At 42.1% G+C, this 23,756-nt stretch overlaps 1 protein-coding gene across 1 annotated transcript; it reads right to left on the reverse strand.

Moving 5' to 3' along the window:
- Positions 1 to 1,931: 1,931 nt before the first annotated feature.
- Positions 1,932 to 21,928, reverse strand: LOC139570813 (cGMP-dependent protein kinase 2-like). The gene is made up of 19 exons (XM_071393010.1): positions 21,749 to 21,928; positions 19,199 to 19,763; positions 17,494 to 17,660; positions 17,300 to 17,413; positions 16,775 to 16,880; positions 15,536 to 15,599; positions 15,371 to 15,448; positions 15,082 to 15,176; positions 14,642 to 14,710; positions 14,451 to 14,549; positions 14,114 to 14,264; positions 13,846 to 13,982; positions 9,790 to 9,879; positions 9,228 to 9,369; positions 7,898 to 8,061; positions 7,388 to 7,510; positions 5,248 to 5,310; positions 4,296 to 4,362; positions 1,932 to 4,173 (listed from the first exon to the last, which is right to left on the reverse strand). The coding sequence occupies exons 2-19, from the start codon at positions 19,693 to 19,695 to the stop codon at positions 4,078 to 4,080; spliced, it is 2,322 nt and encodes a 773-aa protein (XP_071249111.1). The 5' UTR covers positions 19,696 to 19,763; positions 21,749 to 21,928; the 3' UTR covers positions 1,932 to 4,077.
- Positions 21,929 to 23,756: the final 1,828 nt, after the last annotated feature.

Genomic DNA, 23,756 nt, shown 5'->3' on the forward strand with positions numbered 1-23,756 from the left:
ATTCCTCTTTTTCAATTGGCAGTGGGGGGGAAGAACGGCAGTGGTAGAACGAAAAAGCATAAAGCCTCTCTGATTGCCCGTGTTGGTATGCCCTCTGTCACCACATTCTTCAAGAAGGTAGAGCCTTCCCAAGAAGAATATGATTTAGTTGTGCAGGAGGGTGTCTTTGCATACCACACTATGCAACATAATCATAGTTACAGATCTATGGACTGCACAGCACAACTGACACAGAAGCTTTATGAGCCAAAGTCTACATGTGCTAGGACAAAATTTGACGCCACAGTGAGTAACGTGTTAGCACCATGAGCAACTACTTTGGTAACACAGGACCTAGACCAGGTTGAATTTGTGTCCCTGTCCAATCATGGACATGTAAAGCTGCTGCCAATAGTAGTCAGATATTGTAAGATATATGATGGCAACACATCTGTGGAAACATAACTGTTTGATTTTGTTGAATTGAAAGGAGAAACAGCAGAGGAGATTGCAGCGGAGGTCCTTGTGGTCAAAAAATGTAACCTGGAAAACAAAGTCGTGGCATTCTCTGCCGACAACACAAATACCAACTTTGGAGGACTGAATAGGCTGGGGAGGGTCAATGTCCATACCAAATTTAAACATGCTCTGCAGCGGGAGGTGATTGGCTTAGGTTGTCCTGCCCACATCATTCATAACACGACCAGAACAGCTTTGGATATGATTCCCCTTGATGTTGAGTACCTGCTCACAAAGATATTTGGATATTTTCATATGTTCGCCGTCGGAGTAGAAAGACTGAAGAGCTTTTGTGAGTTTGTTGGCCAGGAGTACCATAACATTTTAGGACACCACAATGTTCGCTGGATGTCCATGCTCCCTGCTCTAGAAAGAGTGCTGAAAATGTATGTGCCATTGAAATCCTTTTTTCTTTCTGAAGACAAATACCCTGTTGTCCTGCGAACAACGTTCGAAGATCTACTGACTGAACTTTGGCTGGCCTTTGTCCATGGAAATCTGACCGTATTCAGTGACTTGATCAAGATGCTTGAAGGCCAGGACCGCTGTGCTGTGAGGTCAGCTGCAATTCTGAGAAACGTTGAGGCAAAATTGACTGCAAGACGTGATGACAACTTCATTCCAGTTTTGGTCAGAGGACTTCTGAGAGGACAATGGAAAAGCTAGAGGACAAAGCTAGAGGACAATAGAACCATGTCTAAAGAGAGCCTTCTCAAAACATCCTGATCATTCTTCACTACGGCTGTGAACTACTTGCAAGCATGGGGAAAGCACACAGATAATCCAAAATATGTACATTGTCTCCTTTTAAAAAGGCAACCTCAGGGTGAAGAGATTCAGAAGGCAGCAGCCACACTGCAGGAAAAATGCCCCAATGTGACCATCAATGAGGATGCATTGTTTGACGAGGTTACTGGCCTGCAAGATTTTCTAAAGGGGGGGGGGGGGGGGATGCTTGATGCATGGAAAACATCTGAGACACCGCTTAGTCAGAGCTGGAGCATGGTGGTTACCCACTTCAAAGAGAATGATATCCCACACACTAACCTGGCTAGATTAGCGTCTGTTGTCATGTGCTTACCTGGAAGTAATGCACCAGTCGAGAGAGTGTTCTCCCAAATTAATGATATATGGACAGCAACAAGAAATAAGTTCACTGTTCCTACCATCAAGGCCATGCTTATTGTGAAGACAAACTTCAACCTCCCCTGCCAGGAGTTCATGGAGAAGCTGGCCAGAGAGCAAGACAGAGCAATCCTGAAGAAAATACATTATTCTGAGAAATATACAGATTATGTTGGTTTAAGTATATTATGTAGTTACCAATCTCATCATCTTATTTTTTTTTTAATGTTGTTAAATATTTTACATATACTATTTTCTTATCAAGGCACAAGGCGAGACCCAGATGGTTGGAATCTTACAATGTTTAATAATCCAAAGGGGTAGGCAAGAGAATGGTCGTGGACAGGCAAAAGGTCAAAACCAGATCAGAGTCCAAGAGGTACAGAGTGGCAGACAGGCTCAAGGTCAAGGCAGGCAGAATGGTCAGGCAGGCAGATACAGAGTCCAGAAACAGGCAAGGGTCAAAACCAGGAGGACTAGAAAAAGGAGAGTAGCAAAAGGAGTATGGGGAAATACACACTGGTTGACTTGACCAAACATACAAGACGAACTGGCACAGAGAGACAGGAAACACAGGAAACACAGGGATAAATACAATGGGGAAAATGAGCGACACCTGGAGGGGGTGGAGACAATCACAGGAACAGGTGAAACAGATCAGGGCGTGACATTTCTCTGTTTTCTTAAATTTTGCTCATGTTCTCTTCTGCTCTTATTCTACCCAGACCACTGAAAGGCTGTTCTGTCTTGTCTGTAGTGTTTCTGTAATATAGTTGTTTTCTCTGTCTATCACAGTGTGCCTGTTAGACTAAATACATGAAACCGGAATTGTCCCCTTTTTTATTTAATAGACATTGGATATTTTAATGATATATTGACCGCCGAACTAGAAATGTCCCCGGTTTTCATTTCAGAAATCTGGTCACCTTAATAAGGATCGGCCCCTTTAAAAAACATTTTTTGCCAAAAATGTCATAGCTCAGGCCCTGAAGCAAGGATATGCATATTCTTGGTACCCTTTGAAAGGAAACACTTTGAAGTTTGTGGAAATGTGAAAGGAATGTAGAATATAACACATTAGATCTGGTAAAAGATAATACAAAGAAAAAAACAACAGTTTTTTGTATTTTTTTTCTACCATCATCTTTTAAAAAGAAGAGAAAGGCCATAATGTATTAGTCCAGCCCACTAGATGGCAGCAGTGTAAGTGCAACGTTTTAGACTGATCCAATGAACCATTGCATTTCGGTTCAAAATGTATCAAGACTGCCCAATGTGCCTAATTTGTTTATTAACAACATGTTTATTAACGTTGTAAACTGTGCACTCTCCTCAAACAATAGCATGGTATTCTTTCACTGTAATAGCTACTGTAAATTGGACAGTGCAGTTAGATTAACAATAATTTAAGCTTTCTGCCGATAACAGATATGTCTATGTCCTGGGAAATGTTCTTGTTACTTACAACCTCATGCTAATTGCATTAGCCTACATTAGCTCAACTGTCCCGCAGGGGATCCACCGATCCTGAAGAAGTTTTTAATGTAGTAGCCTAAACCTATCGATGTTACATTGAGCTGGGTGAATGGAATATGAATGACAGCCATCCAATATGCTGTAATAGAAATAAGGCCATGCTCATTAAAAAAATAGTCCTCTCTCATCTTAAACGGCACCTACCGCCACTGGTATCTACTAACCCTAGCCCTAAACTTAACCCTTACCCTAACCTTAGCAAACAGTTGCTTATCAACATATGATAATGTGTCTGTCTGTTCATAATATGACCATCTGTAGAGCATCTACAGATGGACTATTCGGATCCGGACTATGCAAATAATGTGTGACTGTAATATGTATTGTGTGTAATGTGTCAAGGACAATTGGTCAGTATGTTTTCTTATAGTGATTTGTCCATAGTAGGCCATTTTGAAATGTACTGTATAAAACCCTCATTACTTCTTTGCTTTTGTTAAAAACCCTGAAGAATTCCAAAAGCCAAAATGCATTGGTTTTTAATTGTAACAATCAAGAAGCTTTTTTATTTACTTCCATTGTCCCAAGGGTTTCTGTCTGAGGGAAAGAATTTGAATGAGATTAGTGTTTTTGACACTCAAAGTTAATCAATCACTTGATGAAAGTCCTTGCTGTCTCATGAGAGTTTCAAGGGACACTTCACACACTGTTCCTCCGGCCAAGAGCCAAAAAAAGGCGATCTTCTCGTCTGCAAGGCAGCAACAGCCAGGCACTCATGATGTCAAATATATGGCAAGTATGGCAACCGCAGGGAAGAGATGGGATTACAGTATTCAGTCGAGGCTGCTTCTGTGGTGTCTATTGTCTTAGGTCAGATAGCACAGCTCACTGCAGTAGTGGAACACCAGCGACAGGTAGTAGAGTGACACCACCTGTCTGGAGACATGGCTGTGCGGAGTAGAGGCTCAAAAGGGCACCTCAGAAGTCCTTGTCCCAGCCTGACAGCTCATCTGGAGGCTCCTCCAGCTCTGGGGGAAAGATGTCAAAGTGGCTGTGGTCCATCGGCCCCTTCAGCTGGGGAGAGGAACATCAAAGAACACCAGTCAGATACAGTCACATCCAATAACTCCTTTGACGGTCATATACCTGTACTCTATAATTCTGTGAATAGAGTACTATGCATCAGAACACTTCACTTCTCTCTTCAGTGGGGATATTAGCTTCTGGCATCTCAGCCCCTCCCCGTTGAAGCCCTGGAACCACCTGCAAGACGTCACAAAAAGTCAGCTATTAATTTTGTCAGAACTACAGATCCCATCATCCCCCAGTGCCCACACACTCCACCAGACCCAATACAATACAGAACAGTTGGTATAGATATTGCATACATGCACACACATCACCCCACAAAGACATCAAGCAGTGAACAAAATGTTTTATTCTGCAGGAAGACACACGCACAGGAGTATTCAATCACAGCAACACTAACAACAGAATGATTTAGGTCATATTGAACTGCTAATAGGGCCACTAATGTTTACATACCATTTCTACCAAACATCACTCGCCTACACAGAACAGGAACATCTCTCTAATGACCAAACAGATGTCAAAATGGCTGTCACGATTTTATGATTTGCTCAGTGAGTTCCTCCAGCTTCGAGCATTAGTGCTCGGATGACTGTTGAGAGGAAGCCAGCTCTGCCAGTCCTACGGTCTATTCAGGCTCTGCTGATTAAATAAGGAGACAAATGCACCCCCCATTCTCACAGCTAATTGCTCCCAGGTGAAAGTGCTGTTTTTTATGCAATACTCCCTATTGTGACATGATACTGAAGAGAAGGGGGGGGTGCTCAACACACATTTGTCTGCACAATGCAGAGAGGTATGACACCAATGGGTTCTGAAATAATTATCCTAATGTCTCTGGGTGACTGAATGGAGAGAGAATGATCCATAGCCGACAGGTTATGAAGGCACCACTGATCAAGTTGTTCAAACTGAGCTGGATTTATATCACATTTGATCAGAAATCCATCAATGGCTGAATACGTTAAAGAACAATAGCTGATTGGTGGCTAGGATCTAGGATCTGTCTAGGTGTGTAGTTGGTGTTGATGATGCTTTATTAAAAAGAAGTAGACCTACTTGTGTTTCTTAATGTCGATGATTCCGTTCTTCTTATTACCAAGCCTATCCACAGGGTTGAGCCTAAAGGCAGGACAATATATATGTACCTGTTATTGTTGACAACCATCTGGACAAACAGAATGCTGACAACATGATTGCAGCTAATACCCTATACACACGAAAGCAGGTTGATACAGTAGATATGACACAGCCTATTTGATTCTGACCTGGTCTGGTTTGATATGTGATTATTGTCAATGCAGGCCACTCATGGACCAATTACATTCAATTGTTTTTGTCTGGTCAATTACTAAAGGCACAATTGCTGTGTGACTCACTGAGCTGGCCAAAGGATTTGAAACATGGTGCTCACTAGCCTTATCCAGTAGCCTATTTATGGCCAATCGAATATCAACATATTGTTTTGTCAGCTGAAAGTGTGTCAAAGTGCACTCTGGGTCGTTAGTAAATTCAGAGCGTTGTCAGATTGTCCATGCATAAGTTCAGAGAATTTCACTCTCTGAGCGTTCAGAGCGCCACACTGGACGCTCTGGCCGAAGAGTACAGTAGGGTTTATCTGAGTGTTCTGAACTCACAACAGCAGTCAAGCACCCAAGCTAACTGGCTAAAGTTGGCTAGCTTACTAGCTACTTCCAGACACAAATGAGTGAACACACTCTACTGCCCTAGCAGACCTAGTTGGACTGTTTTCATGTAATTTAGAGGGTTATTGAATGTAACTGTGCTGCTGGCAACAATTTAATAAAATATTTTTGCAGACGTTTACTGTCACCTGTCATATCCACAAGTGAAGGGCGTTGGTAAATTCCCTAATTATTCTCTCTGGCACTCTGAGTACTTTGGCACTCTCAGTACAGAGTGCTCTGCTATCGGAGCAGACTGCCAGATTGAATTGACAAACACATCCTTTATATGCTGCCAATTACCACCACGACAACGTTTAGATCCAGAGGATCTTCGTCAGGTTTACTGGTGTTAAGGTGCTAATTGGGAGAATACAGTGAGTAGTGTTTACAAATTCCCTGCTGGTGACTGTTATTAGCACCTCACAACCCCGAGCTGCACACTCCACTCCCCATCCCCCATGACCGGAGCCTGAGAGTCTAGGGGGTACCATAAACCAGCCTCTCAAACGCTCTCTGACCTGTGTGACTTGTGCCCTGATAGGTTGCTAGGGATGTTACTAGGGGGATGGACATCTGTCCATCCTCTTAAATATACAGGTCACACGGTGTCTCTCAAGCAGTGGCAGAGGGCAACGTCTCTGCCCATCAACAACAGGACTCACTCATATCTCTGAACTTAATAGTTGGTTGTTACTATGGCTGTATGCTGCCTTTGTGTATAGCTGTATTGTCATATGTGCAGGTAGCATATACATTTTCATACAGTCTTTCCCTTGTTAATAACCTTGTTGCGCTACTTGTGCTATCAGTTATAGTATTGTATACAGTGGATTCATTACCTCTGTTTATCCTGTTTCAGAACCACTACCATTCACAGTGGGGAGGACGGCTTAAAATAAAGGCTTCGAAGACATGGAAACCAATTCCGGTCCAGCCATTACCACGAGCCTGTCCTCCCCAATTAAAGTGCCACCAATCTCTTGTGTTCCAGTACCACTGCACAGCCATTCTACTAACTTTCCCACTTTTCATTCTCATGTGCATCCCCATATGTGTGTTTAAATAAAGTTCCTGTGTGTTAACTCTTGGGCTGTTTTATTCCCCTCTATCCGGGGCGGTGTCAGTGATTCACAAACCAGTAAAATACGCTCTCTTTCAGTAGACCTTTCTGTTCTTTTCATGTAGGTTATACTTTATTAGCCCAGCACCTATGTTTTTAAGGATGTGCGTATGACCACAATTATTATTAGTTATTTCTTTACATTTTATTTAACTAGGCAAGTCAGTTCAGAACAAATTCTTATTTACAATGACGGCCTAACCCGGCCAAACCCGGACGACGCTGGGCCGATTGTGCGCCGCCCTATGGGGAACTAAAGTTTCATTATTTGTGTTGGCTTTACCTCAAACAAAGTAGACAGACACACTGTTCATTTAATTCAACTACAGCCTCTTATTTGTCGCTTAATGGGATTACTACAGCAGCAGTCAGTGATGCCACAGCCACATACTTGCAGAGTCTCCTGATGAGGTCATCGGGGCGCTTGCTGATCCTCTCGGGGAAGTCAACCTTTTCAATCCCGTGGAGGACCATGGTGTAGATCTTTATAGGGTCAGTTTCAGAAAATGGTGGGCTGGAAGAGGTGGGTTGGAGGGTAGAAAACGGGTAGAAAACAAATAGGGGATCCTGAGGGATCTTGCTCATGATGAACATGACAGGCTCTAGCTAAATGGTATCGTGGATATGCTTGGGACACTTACACACACTGTATTGTCTGATGCAGCCCAACAAGCTATCTCAAGTAGTCTGATTGACACTAGGATGTTGAGTGTATGAGGGTCTAATATGTTACCGTGGTTGTGGAATGAGGCCTAACGTCTAATGGTTCCTCACAGAGTGAAGTGCCTGAAGAGCCTTATTCAAGATTCAAGCACATACTCAGTGTCCACAACACTCCACCCTTTTGGGGCACTGTTATTGTCAAAGGCAGACCACATGTCATACTGTCCTACTGACTCACCTGCCAGTCAGCAGCTCAAAGATGAGGATCCCTAGAGACCAGCAGTCAGCTCCAAAGTCATGGCCCTTGTTCATGATGACCTCTGGGGCCACATACTCTGGGGTCCCACAGAATGTCCATGTCTTCTTCCCCAGGCCTATCCTCTTAGCAAAACCAAAGTCAGCCTGAGGAAACAGACAGATACTGTAACATGGACACCCCTAGTGATTTTGGCTATAGAAGGCTAGAATGGCCTTACTGAAGAGCTCACAGACTTTCAATTTGGCACCGTCATAGGATGCCACCTTTCCAACAAGTCAGTTCGTCAAATTTCTGCCCTGCTAGAGATGCCCCGGTCAACTGTAAGTGCTGTTATCGGGAAGTGGAAACGTCTAGGAGGAACAACGACTCCGTGAAATGGTGGGCCACACATGCTCACAAAATGGGACAGCAGAGTGCTGAAGCGTGTAGCGTGCAAAAAAAAGTTGCAACAATCACTACATAGTTCCAAACTGCCTCTGGAAGCAACGTCAACACAAAAACTGTTCATCGGAAGCGTTCCATGGCCGAGCAGCCGCACACACGCCTAAGACCACCATTCACAATGCCAATTGTCGGTTGGAGTGGTGTAAAGCTCGCCACCATTGGACTCTGGAGCAGTGGAAACGCCTTCTCTGGAGTGATGAATCACACTTCACCAACTGGCAGTCCGATGGACAAATTTGGGTTTGGCGGATGCCAGGAGAACGCTACCTGCTCGAATGAATGGTGCCAACTGTAAAGTTTGGTGGAGGAGGAATAATGGTCTATGGCTAGGTCCCTTAGTTCCAGTGAAGGGAAATCTTACCGCATACAGTATAATGATATTGTAGAGGATTCTGTGCTTCCAACGTTGTGGCAACAGTTTGGGGAAGGCTCTTTCCTGTTTCAGCATGACAATGCCCCCGTGCACTAAGCAAGGTCCATACAGAAATGGTTTATTGAGATCGGTGTGGAAGAACTTGACTAGGCTGCACACAACCCTGAACTCAACCCTGTCGAACACCTTTTGGATGAATTAGAACAGCGACTGCGAGCCAGTCCAAATCGCCCAACATCAGTGCCTGACCTCACTAAACCTCGTGGCTGAATGGAAGCAAGTCCCAGCTGCAATGTTCCAACATCTAGTGGAAAGCCTTCCCAGAGGAGTGAAGGCTGTTATAGCAGCAAAGGGGGGACCAACTCGATATTAATGTCCTTGATTTTGGAATGAGATGTTCGACGAGCAGGTGTCCACATACTTTTGGTCATGTAGTGTATGACTATGTACAAACAACTGAAAATGAGCAGTGATCAAATTAAGGTCTATTACCATTTTGACATAGCCTTCTGCATCCAGTAGTAGGTTCTCAGGTTTCAGGTCTCTGTAGATGATTCCCCTGGCGTGGAGGTAGTCAAAGGCTTCCAGGACACAGGCAATGCAGAAGCGGGCTGTCTGCTCCTCAAAGAAACTCCTGTTTCACAGTCAAGGCCAACATTAAGACACATACTAGAATTTTGTACTGATTATTTTTAAATGGCATCATAAGAGCGATAGTAATGGCATCTTTTTTTAGACACAAACTCCACTATGTTTCATTGGACAAAGCCTATGGGAAAATGAATGGAGTTTTTGAAGGGTTTTGGAATAAACGTTGAAAATAAGGTCTGTGATAAACACAGGCTTAAGACATCTTATACATTTTGTTCTATGAGATAATCTTAATCAGCTAACATAACTTTTTATTCATTTTTATTCATTTTGCCCATAGGAATGGCTGTACGAACTAGAGGTAAATCCTAAAATGTTTTGTTTTTAGGACTACAAGCTGGCGAGCTCTATTGATTACAGGCTTTTGAGGTGTTTTAGCAGATGTAAGACAACCTACACTCACATGTCTCGTAGTACACTCCACAGCTCACCACCCAGGCAGACTTCCAGTAGCAAGTACACATACCTGTCATCTCGGAATGTCCGAAACAACCTGGAACACAAAGTGACATTTAGAGGACTTAGGACCATCTGAACAATGTTACTGTCCTGGGCTTCTTAAAGACATGACTGCTTGACAGAGGTCTTCTGCTCCGCAGTATATTTCTTTGGATGAGGTACTTTCAGGTGTTAAGCTGCTTTTTGTTTGCCTTGGATCTGTTTGTCAATTGAGCCCCAAAGAACAGTTACTAGGAAAGCAGAGTGAGAGAAAGGAGCATTTTGAAAGAGAGAGAGATGTGTGAAGATGGATATGGCATTCAAACTGAACTTTCCTCTTTGAGTGGCAGCTGGAATCAGTGTTTGCCCAGACCTTTTGTCCTTGAATGTCACAGGGCGGATAAATCAAACCTCAGTCTACACTCCGCGGTGAGACCAAGGACAACGACATTCTCCAAAGGGACTCCTTAGCAACTCATACTGGACCATAGAACACGTGGAGATGGGCCTCTCACTCTTAATAGGAACAGTTCTAACTTTCCTCTCATGAACCACTTCTTGTTTCATGGTCAACACCCTTCACTTCCACAGTCCCTTTTCCCGTGTCAATCTGAGGGCTGACTTGTCTTATAGGATATTCAGTGAAATGAGACCTTTCACTCTCAAGTCATGGGAGTCATGGCAATGGAACTAAATCACTTGGGAAATAATAAACATCCCTTTGTCTAAAACTAGCCAGGTTTCCATCCCTCCATTTCATGCGGATTAATTACCTGATGTATGAAAAAAGTCATGACTGACCTGATGGAAACAGGGGATTTTATAAATGCTGACAGACAATTTGTTCGTTCGACAGGGAGGGATCTTTTTGGTCAGTAAAATGTATTATGCGAGAAATGGCGGTGGAAACGCCTTTATGTGGAAATATAGTAACCATCACATCGAAGTAAATTTGGAGTCAAGCGACGATACAGTACCAGACAAAAGTTTGGGCACACCTACTAATTCAAGGGTTTTTCTTTATTTTTACTATTTTCTTTACTATAGTGAAGACATCAAAGCTATGAAATAACACACATGGAATCATGTAGTAACCAAAAAAGTGTTAAACAGATTCTTCAAAGTAGCCACCCTTTGCCTTGATGACAGCTTTGCACACTCTTTGCATTCTCTCAACCAGCTTCATGAGCCAATCACCTGGAATGCATTTCAATTAACAGGTGTGCCTTGTTAAAAGTTAATTTGTGGAATTTCTTTCTTTATTAATGTGTTTGAGCCAACCAGTTGTGGTGGTCAGAGGTGGTATACAGAAGATAGACCTATTTGGTAAAAGACCAAGTCCATATTATGGCAAGAACAGCTCAAATAAGCAAAGAGAAACAACAGTTCATCATTACTTTAAGACATGAAGGTCAGTCAATGTGGAAAATTTCCAGAACTTTGAAAGTTTCTTGAAGTGCAGTCGCAAAAACCATCAAGCTCTATGATGAAACTGGCTCTTATGAGGACCGCCACATGAAAGGAAGACCCAGAGTTACCTCTGCTGCAGAGGATAAGTTCATTAGAGTTAACTGCACTTCAGATTGCAGCCCAAATAAATGCCTCACAGAGTTCAAGTAACAGACACATCTCAACATCTGTTCAGAGGAGACTATGTGAATCAGGACTTCATGGTCGAATTGTTGCAAAGAAACGACTACTAAGGACACCAAGAAGAAGAAGAGACTTGCTTGGGCCAAGAAACACGAGCAATGGACATTAGACCGGTGGAAAACTGATGAGTCCAAATTAGAGATTTTTGGTTCCAACCATAGTGTCTTTGCGAGATGCAGATCAGGTGAACGGATGATCTCCTCATGTATGGTTCCCACTGTGAAGCATGGAGGAGGTGGTGTGATGGTGTGGGGTGCTCACTCTTTGTGATTGATTTAGAATTCAAGGCACACTTAACCAGCATGGCTACCACAGCATTCTGCAGCGATACGCCATCCCATCTAGTTTGCGCTTAGTTGGACTATCATTTGTTTTCAACAGGACAATGACCCAAAACACACCTTCAGGCTGTGTAAGGGCTATTTGAGAGCTACATCAGATGACCGGGCCTCCACAATCACCTGACCTCAACCCAATTGAGATGGTTTGGGATGAATTGGACCGCAGAGTGAAGGAAAAGCAGCCAACAAGTGCTCAGTATATGTGGGAACTCCTTCAAGACCATTGGAAAAGCATTCCTCATGAAGCTGTTTGAGAGAATCCCAAGACTGTGCAAAGCTGTCAATAAGGCAAAGGGTTTGAAGAATCTCAAATATAAAACATTTGTTTAACACTTTTTTGGTTATGATTCCATGTGTTATTTCATAGTTTTGATGTCTTCACTATTATACTACAATGAAGCAAATAGTAAAAAATAAAGAAAAACCCTTGAATGAGTAGGTGTCCAACCTTTTGACAGGTACTGTATGTTGTGTGGTTCTCCCACTACTACTCGTGAAAGCATGCAGTTTATTAGGCTACAGATTAAATCCATTAATGTGAACTTCACAGGGTGGTGAAAGTGAGCTTGATGCTCCTTTCCAATACATTTCGAGGGTCTTATTCTGGTGACATGATGATCGATGTTTGGCTGCCCTTTGACAAATCAAAATGATCCATAATAATCTCACCATGTATAGTTAGCCCTACCCACACTGTATCTGTGAGCTGTTGGCTATAGTGCACGTGTCAAGACCAGAGTGGGCACATTTGCGATATTACGTAACGTTTTTTGTGACAGACCATCAGTCGAGTTGAAAAATGCAATTGAAACCCATTTAACTTTTTATTCGGGTACATTGGAATTAAAATCGCAAAAAAGTTACTTTTATGCGCACTATGTCATCAAGCACAGCCTTTTATCCGCAATCAGTCAGTTTGATGGAGACACATCTCTGGTGTGAAAATGGGCATATTGTTTTATGCAGATTTTTAGAATATTGGCATGAAAATCTGTCTCCAATTGGATGGAAACCTAGTTATACTAGATCACAGTATTTGTTTCATGAATTTTAAAACTATCAAAAGTATGTGAAAGTAAGACTGGTCTAGGCAGCATTTGCCTCATTTATATTTCAAGTTTGACTTTTGTTTGAAACCGCTCTAAACATGCGTTACTCATTGACTAGATGGATACAATACATGCTGTATTCATTTCCATGGTGAATACAAACACTCTCTTCTCTGTTTCATAGATCTGAACAATGAATTTGTCCTTCACTTAACTGTTTGTTTATGCATTCAGTGGATACACGAGGTCCCACTTTGCATAAATGAACCTACTGTGATTGTATGATGTTGTATAACCATACGTTGTTTATGAAACAATACAGGATCCTCAAAAAGCAAATGATGATTGGAAATAGAGTACAAAATCTACAGTGGGGCCTGAAATTGACACCCTTGATAAAAGATGACTGTATGAAATAAATCATTTAAATACTGAGCTATATTGTATGCTCAACATTTCATACCCCCAAGACATGCTAACCTCTCACCATTACCAATAACAGGGGAAGTTAGCATTTGAGCATACAATATAGCTAAGTATTTTAAACAGTCATTATTGCTCATCTTTATCAATGGTGTCAATCATTTCAGACCCCACTGTATATGATTTTCCACATGGGAGGCCTTGCAAACATCAATATGTCTTGTCTCCCTCTTCAAATAAAAGTTTATTTGTCACGTGCGCCGAGTACAACAGGTGTAGACCTTACAGTGACAGAGTAGTGGTCCTTGCTCTTTAGATTGAACCTGATTGTCACATGGTCCAGGTGATAGCGGTCATGTTCCATTCATATTGGAACTCCTTTACACTGATATAAACATGTATCATGTGAAGTACTCTAAGAAAACATTGCAGTTGTCAAAGCTTGAACAAAAGCCTGAATAAAAGGCTATGGATGTTTACACTGCTTTGCGGACTCTGCAATAGGCAGTGTTGTGTGAGGACAACCAGAGAGCATTGTGAGCGCGTGACGCAGACCTGACTATGAAGTGTGACTTGGTCAGCTGAAGGATGTTCCTCTCAGAGTAGATGTGCTCCTGTTGTCTCGTGTCCAAAATGTGCTTCTTTTTAATACACTTCAGAGCAAATGTGGTGTCTTCATCTCTCAGTTTCACCTGCAATATAAGCATAACAATTATTGACATGATGTTACATCGTTTTTATAGCAACTGTAGGCCTATGCCCTATGCTGTTGTTTTTGCCGTTGCTTTATGGTGTGGTGTGACCCAGACGTCAAGCCACTCACCAGCTCTACTCGGCCGAACCCACCCATGCCCAGTGTGGCTATGATCTCCAGGTCCTGGAAGGGGTCATGGGTGGGGAGGACAGCAATCCTCTCCCTGAGCCGATGCACTTCCTGGGCCTCTGGGGACGAGTCGATAACGGGGGTATGGGGCCTGTGGAAAGAGGGAAGGAGGGAGGGAGGGAGGGAGGGAGGGGGAACCATTTGGGTTCAACTCCTAAATCTCTGTTTCTGCCCACAGTGGGGCCCTAAAATGTCTGGGGTGGTTGGGTATTTGTCAATGTAACTGCCATTTGTTATTTGAGTTATGTGGAAACAGTAATTTTGTGGAACAACTTACAGTGCATTTCTCCTCTCGTCACATCGGGAGAGCTCTTCGACATAATCCTTCAGGTACACCTGCAGTTCCTCATAAGTGCCCACCATCTGGTTGAAGTTGCTGGAGAGGTAGCATAAACACACGACTGCTGTTTCCTTTCAGTGTGTGTGTGTGTGTGTGAGTGTGAGTGTGTGTGCAGTGAACGCACTCACTCTCTGTCCACCACCAAGCACTGTGTGTCATTCTCAGTAGAGATGATGTTTGCTGAACGCACATCCTCACTGGAAAGAAACAGACAGTCGTATTCAGCAGAGCTACACACAATTGAATCAAATTCACCACAGGATCATGCAATAGCCGCCGGATAATGCATATCTTTGTCAGACAGACATTCCAAGGCCCACTACTCTACAATATTGTGAAAGGATTTGATTGAAACCGCGTGGGTAAAATGTGTGGATTGTCAGTCAGGGGGCTAGCAATGACAATTGATAGAAAGTGGACAAACGCATATTAACATGGGAGAACGAGGGAACCGACGGTGTGTTACAAGTGTGTCTGAAACTTGCCTTGGTGCAAAACAAACCAGGCCAGAGTGCTTTTGCCCATTTAACATTTTGAGTCGGTCAAAGCGATCAGTAACAGCTCTTACCTTATGAGGGCTTTTTCTCCAAAGTAGTCGCCCACACCCAGCGTCTTTATCTCCCGCGGCTCAGTACATCCCTCCGTGGTCTGGGTGACACACACCTGGCCAGAAACCACAGCATGTTAAGGGCTATCTCTTTTGCCCTCGATCCAAAATGGCAGACTACGTTTTCTGCAATCAAGATTGCATGATCTATCACGGTCGGGTATAAAGCACTTTAACTTCTCTGTAACGCCAGATACGAAAGTGACTCTTTTCAGCTACAAACATGAACCGTGTGTCATTCGTGTCTTACCTCTCCTCTAGCTATAATGAAGAAAGTGTTCCCTTCTTCGCCCTCCCGAATGATATACTCTCCTTTATCAAAATAGTCCTAGGCATGAGACAAAATAATCAACCAATCTTCCCAAATCACCTGTTATAAAAAAAAGGCTGATTAGAAACAAAGTAAAAGGCTCACAATTTCCAGACAGTCAACGATTTTAGAAAGCTTCTCCCCTGGCAGGTCTCTCAGCAGAGATACACTGTAAAAGATAAGGACACAGAGATAGTTATTGGGGAAAAAAATTGGAATTAGCAATGCAACATATTGCCAACTACTTCAAAGATAAACTTAATAGTAGACACTGAGTGTACAAAACATTAAGAACACCTGCTCTTTCCATGACATAGACTGACCAGGTGAAAGCTATGATCCCTTACAGATGTCACTTGATAAATCCACTTCAATCAGCGTAGATGAAGGGGGGAGACAGCGTAAATAAGGATGTTTAAGCCTTGAGACAATTGATACATGGATTGTGTGTGTGTGCCATTCAGAGGGTGAACGGGCAAGACAAAATATTTAAGTGCCTTTGAACGGGGTATTGTAGTAGCACAGGAGGTTGCTGGCACCTTAATTGGGGAGGACGCGCTCGTGGTAATGGCTGGAGCGGAATGATGGAATGGAATCAAATACATCAAACACATGGTTTGATGCCATTCCATATATTGCAACACAACATAAGGAAGGTGTTCCTAATGTAAAATGTTTATTTCAATTTTTTTTAGGGAGTAGATCAGCTTTAATATTGCAGATAAATTCCATCAATGTAATTGTCTGCATCACTTCCAATCCCCCATATATATTTTTTGCATTTATTTATATACATATACATACATACACATACATACATACACACATAAATACATACATATACATATATATACACATCTTTATTTAAATATATTTTCCTTTATTACTTTTTAACCATACCACTGCTAATTGGAGTAAACTAATGAACAACAACACTTAGGCTTCTACTTCCAGCTTATACATACTATATACAATTTACGGGCACAGTCTATTTTACATGAATATTTTGTTTGTTTTTTCTCCTGTCCTTCCTCTAACCTCAACCATTTATTTATTTCACAAAAGTTCTGAACCTATATACGTTTTACGGACACTGTATGTTTTATATCAGTTATCTTAGCTGTTATTAGCTGTTATTATTCCCAACCTTCAGCTCCATTCAACCCATCTATCTCTTACAGTAACACCATCCATATTGGATTTCTATTTGCCAAACATTAGGTGTTCCTAATGTTTGGCTTCGTCAGTGTACTGTACATGCGTTCGCATCTCAAACTTTCATGCATCATCTCCCTTAGACATCAAAGCCTGCTTCAGGGTTGAGGACCAAGCCTCGAGCTGTACCTGCGTAGGAAGCTGAAGTACTCTTCTTGTGTGGCCTGTGTAGACTTCATCATAATACTCTGGAAGGTCTGACGGTCCAGAGCCCAGATATGAGCCTGGGATACAGCTGGCCATTGGAAATCACAAGTCCGATCAACACGCCACACAACATCAGACATTCACAGGGCCGGGTATCCTTAGAACGTTATGTGAGTTGGCAAAACATTGCGTGAACATTGCATGAACATACTTTCAATATGTGAAAAAGGTGTGTGCTTCCTACAGTACTATTCCATGCAAGATTCGAGAAAGCACCTGTGTGAAATATGGTTTTGCACATTCTAATGACGATTTAATAGTCCCTTGGTGACTTCTCAGAAAATCATGTGCCGCAATGCTGCTCTGTCATACATTGGTAATCATGTATGTCACATGCGTGGTTTGTTGCACTTGAGTATGAACACTTTGTTTACGATGTGGGTGGGACAGTATTGTATCTCAAAGGGGAAATCCTCTCATTCTAGAGACTCTACTAGTTAAACTCACCTTTCACTGTAGCAGTTCTCTTACAGTTGTACAATATAGCCAACTCTCCAAAGGCAGTCCTGGGACGCATCTCTCCAAGCAATTTGCCATTCTGCGTGACCTTTAGCAGGCCATCTGAAGGGACAAAACCTAGCCTGAGTATAGACAAACAGCCAAAGATATACTGTGTGAGAAGATAATAAAGTCAATATGACCTGCCAGCACATAGAGGTAGTTCCCTGGTTCTCCCTCGTGGATGACCAGTTGGCCATCAGTGTAGATCCTCTCATACATGCAGTCCACCATCTCCCTCAGGTGCTGCGGATCCAGCTTCTTCAGGAAGTCATTGTTCATGATGGCGTCATTGATTAGCTTCTTGGTGCTGGGAGCAGGAGGAGCACAGATAAGAGGCACGGACACTCTACTTGTAGAGGTCAAAGGCTTGTTTCACCTCCATATCAATATTCATCCAGCGTTTTAGTTGGAAGTCAAAGATCAGCTTTGACAGCAAGTCAAGTAAATTGGTACTTGGAGCACAAATGGGCAGATTATTTTGAATAATGTGGGTTTTATTGCCTCTGGATAACTTTTCTGAACAAAAGAATTCAATGTATTGCAGTAAAGTACTAGGATAGCACACCAAAAGTCGAATTATTTCACCTTAAACAGCCCACTAAGCCCTACATACAGTAGGGGCTGCTAACTGGTGGTTGAGTTTGCGCGACCATGAGTAAACGCTTAGTCACGAGAGACTTTCAACGACGCCGTTACTACTGTATTTATACTACAGCATTCATGTTTTCACAGATGGACAAAGCACTATGTTGTCACTCGTCTCTAAACCAGCCACATAAAAGACAAAACTGTTGATGTAGTACCGTTAGTGCTGTCAGTTTCCCCCCTGTATCCCTCTTAACTACAAGGCCTATGTATTCACATCAGACAGCCGAGGGCCAGTCCATTAACGTAATATCGACCTGGTGAATGAACTAAAGCAGGAGAGTATGAGGCAGGCAACCGAGGTCTGCTTAATTGAAGCCATAATTATCCAGTCCATACATATTGCATGTTGATGCTCAACGCCTTTGTTTCCCCGTGTGCCTTCCAATTATCCCCAATGCTAATACAGGATTTCGAATCCCCTTGGAGTGGCAGACACTACAAAGGCTTGGCCAGAGCTGTTGTTCTTTCAAGAGAGTCAGACAGTTTTCCTGAGAACACTTGGGCCGAGAATCAATCAGAACACAGATTTGGACAATGCGCCGTTTAAAAGGTCATTTACAATTAAACCGACATATGCACCTCTTCCTGTGAACGTGGTCTCCGTGAACACGGGAACATTGACTTTAAAACGTGCATTGCGGCCCAAGCAAGATACCCCTACCTACATGTACATATTACCTCGACTAACCTGTACCCCCGCACATTGACTTGGTACCGGTACCCCCTGTATATAGCCTCGTTATTGTTATTTTATTTTTTACTTTAGTTTATTTAGGAAATATTTTCTTAAACTGCGTTGTTGGTTAAGGGCTTGTAAGTAAGTGTTTCACGGTAAGGTCTACGCCTGTTGTATTCGGCGCATGTGACAAATAAAATGTGATTTGATTTGAGATCAGATTGAATCCCGGCATAGTTATTTTTTTATGTGCATGTAGCCTATACCAGACACCGGACTCAGTGAGAACAAATAATGATTAAAGGCAGGCTTTATCATCACAGACCCGGCTGATTGCTTCTAGCCTATTGGGAAATAGGTTAGAATGTAATTAAATGTGGGAGAATGAGACAATAGGAACAAGTACAATAGAGGACAGTCAGTCTGGGCTGTCCACCACTACATGGAAATGTTTCTAGAGTTATTATCCCTTCCAATATCCTCAACAACATTGTGTGGTACTGTTGATGTCTGACACCCACCTGGAGTCCTTGCGGACACGGGCCCTCTCTATGGACACATGTTGGGCTCTGAAACCCCCGCAGAAGTGCCCTGAGGTGGGCTCAGCCGACACGCCCTCCTTGGCCTTGAGCCTGCAGTGGACCTCCACGGCCACCCTGTGGAAGCGGGTGGGACCCTGGTTGATGACACTGAGCATGCGGTGGCTGGGGTAGTTGGGAGCCGGAGTGGAGCGGCCCAGGCTGTTGTAGCCGATGGCATCCTGGAGCTTTTCTATATGGGAGACTTTAGCCTCCAGCTCTCTCTGCAGGCTTTGCAGCTGCAGCTCCTGGGCTTTAAACTCCTGGTCCCTCTGGGCCAGCTCCTCTTCCAGGTGGGCTATCCTGAGCCTCAGGGGCTCCGTGTCCCACACTGGGCTGCCCTGAGGCTCCACCTTGAGGCTGAAGGCCAGGCATCTGTCCTCTGGCCGTGGGGCTTTGATTGAACCGTTGCCCATGGCCAGCTGTTGGCTGGCCACCATAGGAAAGCTCTTGGTCACCCTCGTCTTGTCACTGATAGGTCTCCGTCTGGTGAAAAGTCTCCTTTCTCCTTGAGAAGAATGTTATGCTTTATGTTACGGCCGGCTCTGTCCTTTTTGGGGCTCTAATCGAGATTTGGTAGCTAACAAAATCAATGGCTGGAGGTCAGGGCACCTGGGCACGTGCCCTGCGTGCCTGGTCGGTATTTAGCCATGATTACTACAAGTTTAGATAGCTAGCTAGACTAATTTACCAATCTAAAGAATTGTTAACTTGTAGGATAATTGAGTGAACATGGATAATTGACATGGATAATTGAGTGACTGTCAGTGACTGACATAACAAGAGACAAATTGCTGATGCACAAATTTCAAACTTGCACCTTGTGTATTCTACTATTCTAACTATTTATTTTTCTCCCCAATTTTGTGATATCCAATTTCGATCTTGTCTCATCGCTGCAACTCCCCAAAGGGCTCGGGAGAGGTGAAGGTCGAGTCATGCGTCCTCCGAAACATGACCCGCCAAACCGCGCCTCTTAACACCCGCCCGCTTAACCCGGATGCCAGCTGCATCAATGTGTCGGAGGAAACACCGTTCAACTGATGACCGAAGTCAGCCTGCAGGCGCCCGGCCTGCCAGAGGAGTCGCTAGAGCGCAATGAGCCAAGTAAAGCCCCCCCGGCCAAACCCTCCCCTAACCCGGAAGCCGCTGCGCCACTCGGGAGACCTATTCTAACTCTTAACAGTAATTTGAGACACCGACTGAGTTTTGTGGAGAGAACATTTCTCAATTTTATAACACATTTCATTCAATTCTACAAATTCTGCCATGGGCAGAGGGAAAACATTTCTGTTTTACAGCTAATTTCCTGTAATTCCCTAGCGGCCTGGGGCCCTAAGCAACTGCTTATACCTGGAGCCGTCCCTTTATGTTAAAATAGATGTGATCAGCAACAGATCATCTTGAATAGATTTTGAATCCACAGGAGATTCATCCCTACGATAATATTTAATTGACAAACTACCTCTAAATTTCCAAGCATCAATTGCATTCAGTTTAACCTCCAATGAATGAAACTTGGTGAAAAAATACTGTACAAGCCAATGACTGTGAAAATAAGGAAGCCTATATTCCTGCATTCATTGCACGGAACTGATACAATATCTTCCAAAGGAAACGTTGACATAACTGAGATACAATGTATCACTATATCTTGAGAATGCTATTCTAGAGCAGTGGTTCCCAAAGTGATGTCTGCAGATGAGGTACTGCAGGGAGTCTGCGACCAGATCTTAATATATATATATATATATATATATACTTACATTGTATTGTATTGCACTCTCTAAACGTCTTCAAAAATGTATTTAATCTGTTGTTGCTAGCAATATTCCCATCCCCAAATATCTAATTGTATGTATATTTTGCCCCATGGCAAAATGTGTATAATTGCACGAAAATAGTTCTAAAACTGCTAAATGTTTTCTCTTCCCCAAGGAAAAATGTATAGATTTGCAGGAAATTTGCTTCAATTCTGCAAAAATGTCCCTTTGATGCCAAGGGGGGGGCTTTAAAATATTTTAAAGGCCCCCCCCCCCCCCCCCTTGGCATCAAAGAGACATTTTTCCCAGGGCCCAAGACTTCATTAGTCCGGCCATGCACTGCAACAGTAATAGTACAACTGCTTGTATACCATTTTTAATCAAACTCTAAAGTAGGAGTTGTATTCAGATATAATGAGGGTGTCCCTGAAGTATTTGCTATCACAAAGGGGTTCCCCTGATGCAAAAAAGTTTGGGGACCCCTGTTCTAGAGAATGTAATAATTATAATTTTATGATATTGAAACACTGACATGCATTACAGTATGCTGCAGCAACACAACAACAAGTATGATTAAAAATGCCATGTATATATGGTATACATGTTGTAAAATCAAAAGTTCACACAGCCACAGCCACACATCAGAACTTGTCCTATCATAGCCTAAATGAAATTGCACTAGCCTGCAATATGTCACAACAATAGCCTAAGTCGTAGCTATATTACTTACAATATCGTCGAGTACGTTCCTGGTTTCTCAAAATGTAATGCAGTATTTCATAAATGTAATGAACGAGCCTCTCCAGATGTTCAAACACTTGCGAAAAAAAACAAAGACGGTCATCTCCCTTGAATGGACTGTGATCTGTGACATCCTCCTCAGACGCTAGTTGTCGTTAATGTGAGTACTTATGTGGAAATAATGGTACTCTTACTCGGTCCAATGACCGCAAGAAAAATCAAGGCTACCTCTGGTGGCTACCCCTGGTGGTCGCATGGTGTTTATCGATGTAGAAACGGAGTTGAATACTGGCCATATTCACACCTTGCGTTATATTATTATATTAGTATATTATACGTTTACATGATGGCCAGGCGTATGTCTTGATTACCTCTCTCAAAGTTCAGTAGATTAGCATATATTTGACTCAGTTTTATCAGAATAGATGCTCTATGCGACTGCAGGTTATTTCCACAAGGTTTAATTGAGGATGCCTCCAGCAACAACAATTTAAAAAACGATAACTCAATTCTTTATTTTTGGAATTATTGACAATGTTCTCAAAATGTGACATGTATTGAACAGTGAAATAACAATTGGCAATCAGTGACGTACTCTGCCATTTACGATCTATAAAAAGCAAAAACCTTTTCTGAAAAAAACCACAACTGTTAAAACACCTTTGACAGCACACTCAACGAAGTTATTGAAACATACTGAACTCTGGATCAGATTGATTTAATTCAAATGTTTACGGATGACTCACATTGAGTCTCAAGAAACAACATTTTTAAACCTCAGTTTAATGTTGACGTTGCAAATTGTATTCATTTTCAAGAGTCTGTAACACCAGAGGAAGTTATAAAAGGTCACTTAACTGACAGAGTTCCTCATCTTGTGCAGAATTGGCCTATCAAATATATGCCCATATATGGTGTATAGTTATTTCGCTGTTGCTATTAAATGGTAAAATAGTGCTTATAAACAATAATATCAGCATGCAGATGGTTTTGACATCAAATGCATTGAAATAAATGCCCTCATATCAGTTCTCAGTTAGCTACTGAAACTGATTGTCACACAAACTGGTTTTAAAATATTATACATCTTCATTTCTACCTAGCATACATACAGTATAGATAGTTAAGAGAAAACAACATGTATGTCAACAGCAGATGAACTATTATACAGTACTATACAATACTATCTAAAATGGTTTCTAAACCTGAATCTCCTAAATTTCTTTAAAAGCTCAGAATGGTGATGGCATCGAGAATAGCTACATTCACTTTATACAAAACAGAATGCATTGAGCATAGACTGGCATAAGCATATCGGTAAAGTCAACCAGTGATGAACCACATAACTTTACAGTTGATACAACACCAGTCCTAAAACAAATCTGTGTACTCTTCATATAAAAAGTGAGAGTGAATTAATTGCAAATTGTCTTTGACAAAAATGAATAATGATTCTAGGACTTAATTTGAGTTTTTGCAGTAGACAACAAAAATACTTACGAAGGACCAATTTTGTGCTCAGTTCCAGAAATAATTACGCATGACCTATCATCAGTTAATAGGTGTTTTTCATGAATGACTTGTTCTAATATATAATGTGTTAAATAGTTATATGCATATTACATGAAGAGTACACTTAATATATTAACACAATATAAGATCAAGACACAGTCAAGTTGTACCAATTGGGAAATGTACACCAAAGAAACATAATACAAATAATACATGTAATAATAATGTCCAGAAAATATCTGGTAAACTAAAGAGTACTGCCATCATTGTGCAAAATATAAGTGAGACAAAGCTGAAATGAAATGCACACAAACTTTCAAAGATGACCCTACAGTCAATGCACTAAGGTGACTGCTGTTTTGAATGAATTGCTACAAAATAATGAATGATTCTTAGTATATTTATATTCAATCTTCATAGGATTATTCTGGTTAATTAAGGACTGTGGGCTGTATTGGGGACGATGGACTCTCTTGTTAAAAATA

Source organism: Salvelinus alpinus, chromosome 3 (genome assembly GCF_045679555.1).
Source record: "Salvelinus alpinus chromosome 3, SLU_Salpinus.1, whole genome shotgun sequence".
NCBI lineage: Eukaryota > Metazoa > Chordata > Actinopteri > Salmoniformes > Salmonidae > Salvelinus > Salvelinus alpinus.